The 2,577-nt window shown below is 66.2% G+C and overlaps 1 protein-coding gene across 1 annotated transcript in view; it reads right to left on the reverse strand.

Moving 5' to 3' along the window:
* The window catches only part of BSCL2 (Berardinelli-Seip congenital lipodystrophy 2 (seipin)), a 20,508-nt gene extending 18,152 nt beyond the window's left edge, over positions 1-2,356 (reverse strand). Inside the window, exons 1-4 of the mRNA XM_014962611.1 lie at positions 2,180-2,356; positions 1,492-1,626; positions 1,308-1,405; positions 41-83 (exon numbers count right to left, since the gene is read on the reverse strand). Of these exons, the coding sequence (XP_014818097.1) occupies positions 41-83; positions 1,308-1,405; positions 1,492-1,626; positions 2,180-2,245 (342 nt within the window). The 5' untranslated portion in view covers positions 2,246-2,356. The remainder of the gene's footprint in view (positions 1-40; positions 84-1,307; positions 1,406-1,491; positions 1,627-2,179) is intronic.
* Between the last annotated feature and the right edge of the window lie 221 nt (positions 2,357-2,577).

A 2,577-nucleotide genomic window follows, 5' to 3' on the forward strand; every position in this document is an offset into this window, starting at 1 on the left:
CAGGATGTGGGGTACCTGTGGGGCAGGTGTGGGGCAGGACTATGGGTCTACGGGGCTGGGATGGGATGTGGGGCAGGAGGTACCTGTGGGGCAGGATGTGGGGCAGGGGAGAGAGGGCAGATCTATGGGGCTGAGGGTGGATCTATGGGGCTGAGGGCTCTGCCCTCCAAATCTATGGGGCAGGAGGGGGGATTGGGGCAAGTTCTGCTTGATCTATGGGGCTGGAAGTGGGGCTGGGGGAGGATCTATGGGGCTGGTAACGGAGCGAATCCTCGGGGCTGATCCCTGGGGTTGACCCTGGGGCTGCTATGGGGCAGCCGTGGGTCGCTATGGGGCAGCCATGGGTCGCTATGGGGCAGCTGTGGGTCGCTATGGGGCAGCCGTGGGTCACTATGGGGCAGCTGTGGGTCGCTATGGGGCAGAGCCAGCAGACTGTCTGTGGGGCTGATCTATGGGGCTGATCTATGGGGCTGGTAACGGAGCGAATCCTCGGGGCTGATCCCTGGGGTTGACCCTGGGGCTGCTATGGGGCAGCCGTGGGTCGCTATGGGGCAGCTGTGGGTCGCTATGGGGCAGCTCTGGGTCCGCTATGGGGCAGCTATGGGTCGCTATGGGGCAGCTGTGGGTCGCTATGGGGCAGAGCCAGGAGACCGTCTATGGGGCTGATCTATGGGGCTGGTAACGGAGCAAATCCTCGGGGCTGATCCCTGGGGTTGACTCTGGGGCCGCTATGGGGCAGCTGTGGGTCGCTATGGGGCAGCCGTGGGTCACTATGGGGCAGCCGTGGGTCGCTGTGGGGCAGCCGTGGGTCACTATGGGGCAGCCGTGGGTCGCTGTGGGGCAGCTCTGGGTCACTATGGGGCAGCTGTGGGTCTGCTATGGGGCAGAGCCAGGAGACCGTCTATGGGGCTGATCTATGGGGCTGGTAACGGAGCAAATCCTCGGGGCTGATCCCTGGGGTTGACTCTGGGGCCGCTATGGGGCAGCTGTGGGTCGCTATGGGGCAGCCGTGGGTCACTATGGGGCAGCCGTGGGTCGCTGTGGGGCAGCCGTGGGTCACTATGGGGCAGCCGTGGGTCGCTGTGGGGCAGCTCTGGGTCACTATGGGGCAGCTGTGGGTCTGCTATGGGGCAGAGCCAGGAGACCGTCTATGGGGCTGATCTATGGGGCCGGTAACAGAGCTAATCCTCGGGGCTGATCCCTGGGGTTGACTCTGGGTCGCTATGGGGCAGCTCTGGGTCGCTATGGGGCAGCCGTGGGTCGCTGTGGGGCAGCCGTGGGTCGCTGTGGGGCAGAGCCCCCCTCACCTGATGCCGCTGAATCGCGCCTGGACGCGGAGCCGAGCCCCATAGAATTGAACCCGTTTGCTCTGGATCTGCAGCACCGCCCCCGCCGTCGGCAGGTACTTGTGGGGCAGCGACCCATAAGTGTGGGGCAGTGAGGGGGGGACACACCCCCCCTGCCCCCCCAAGACCCTGCCCCCCAACTCACGGGGTCCTCCCGGTAGCGGGAGCAAAGCTCCACCTCCAGCGTCTGCGTCTGCTCCGCGAAGCCCCCGAGGAAGAGTCCGGCGAAGGCCACGGTGTGGAGGGTGCGGAGCAGCGGGGAGCGGTAATGGAGCATCGTCTGTGGGGCAGGGTGTGGGGCAGGGTGTGGGGCAGGGTGTGGGGCAGGGTGTGGGGCAGGGACCCACAGCGTCCCCCTGCCCCACAGAGCCCCACATATGGCGGGAAAGGTGAAGACAAGGGGGTGATTGGTGGAAATGATGTTGGAAATGTGGGGCAGGAAGTGTCAGATGGGGATGTGTGGGGCAGGATGTGGGGTAGATGTGGGGCAGGGTGTGGGGCAGGGTGTGGGGCAGGGACCCACAGCGTCCCCCTGCCCCACAGAGGGTGATGGTGGAGGAGGAGATGGGGTGCTCAGCGGGAATGATATTGGAAATGTGGGGCAGAAGGTGTGGGGCAGGGACTTGTGGGGCAGGATGTGGGGCAGGGCCCCACACCTCACCCCACATCCCCTTCCCTGCCCCATAGCGCCCCACATACGGCGTGGGAGGCGGTCGCTATGGGGCTGATGTTGGAAACGGAAGGCAGGGGGGACCCCAAACCTCGCCCCGCACCCCCCTCCCTGCCCCATAGCGCCCCACACCCCTCTCCCTGCCCCATAGCGCCCCACATACGGCGCGGGCGGCGGTCGCTATGGGGCGGCCGTGGGGCCCGTAGCAGCTGATGTTGACCATGAACATCCCCAGGGCCCGGTTGGGGGGTGACTCCGGGAGCTCCAGCTCCAGCGAGATGCGGTAGAGCTGCCCGTAGAGCAGCACCTGGTGTGGGGCAGACCCAGAGATGTGGGGCAGACCCAGAGATGTGGGGCAGACCCAGAGATGTGGGGCAGGAAAGGGGGTAAAGTCCGTCCCCCCCCAAACCCCAGCCCCATAGAGCTCGGGGGGCACCCCCCAAGCCCAGCTCCTGGCCCCTGGGATGGCGGTTCCAGGTCCTGCCCCATAGATCTATGGGGCGCCCCCTAAGTCACCTCCTGCCCCATAGATCTAGGGGGTGGCCCCCAACCCAGCTCCAA

The sequence above is a fragment of the Calidris pugnax genome, unplaced genomic scaffold, assembly GCF_001431845.1.
Source record: "Calidris pugnax isolate Ruff unplaced genomic scaffold, ASM143184v1 scaffold2406, whole genome shotgun sequence".
NCBI lineage: Eukaryota > Metazoa > Chordata > Aves > Charadriiformes > Scolopacidae > Calidris > Calidris pugnax.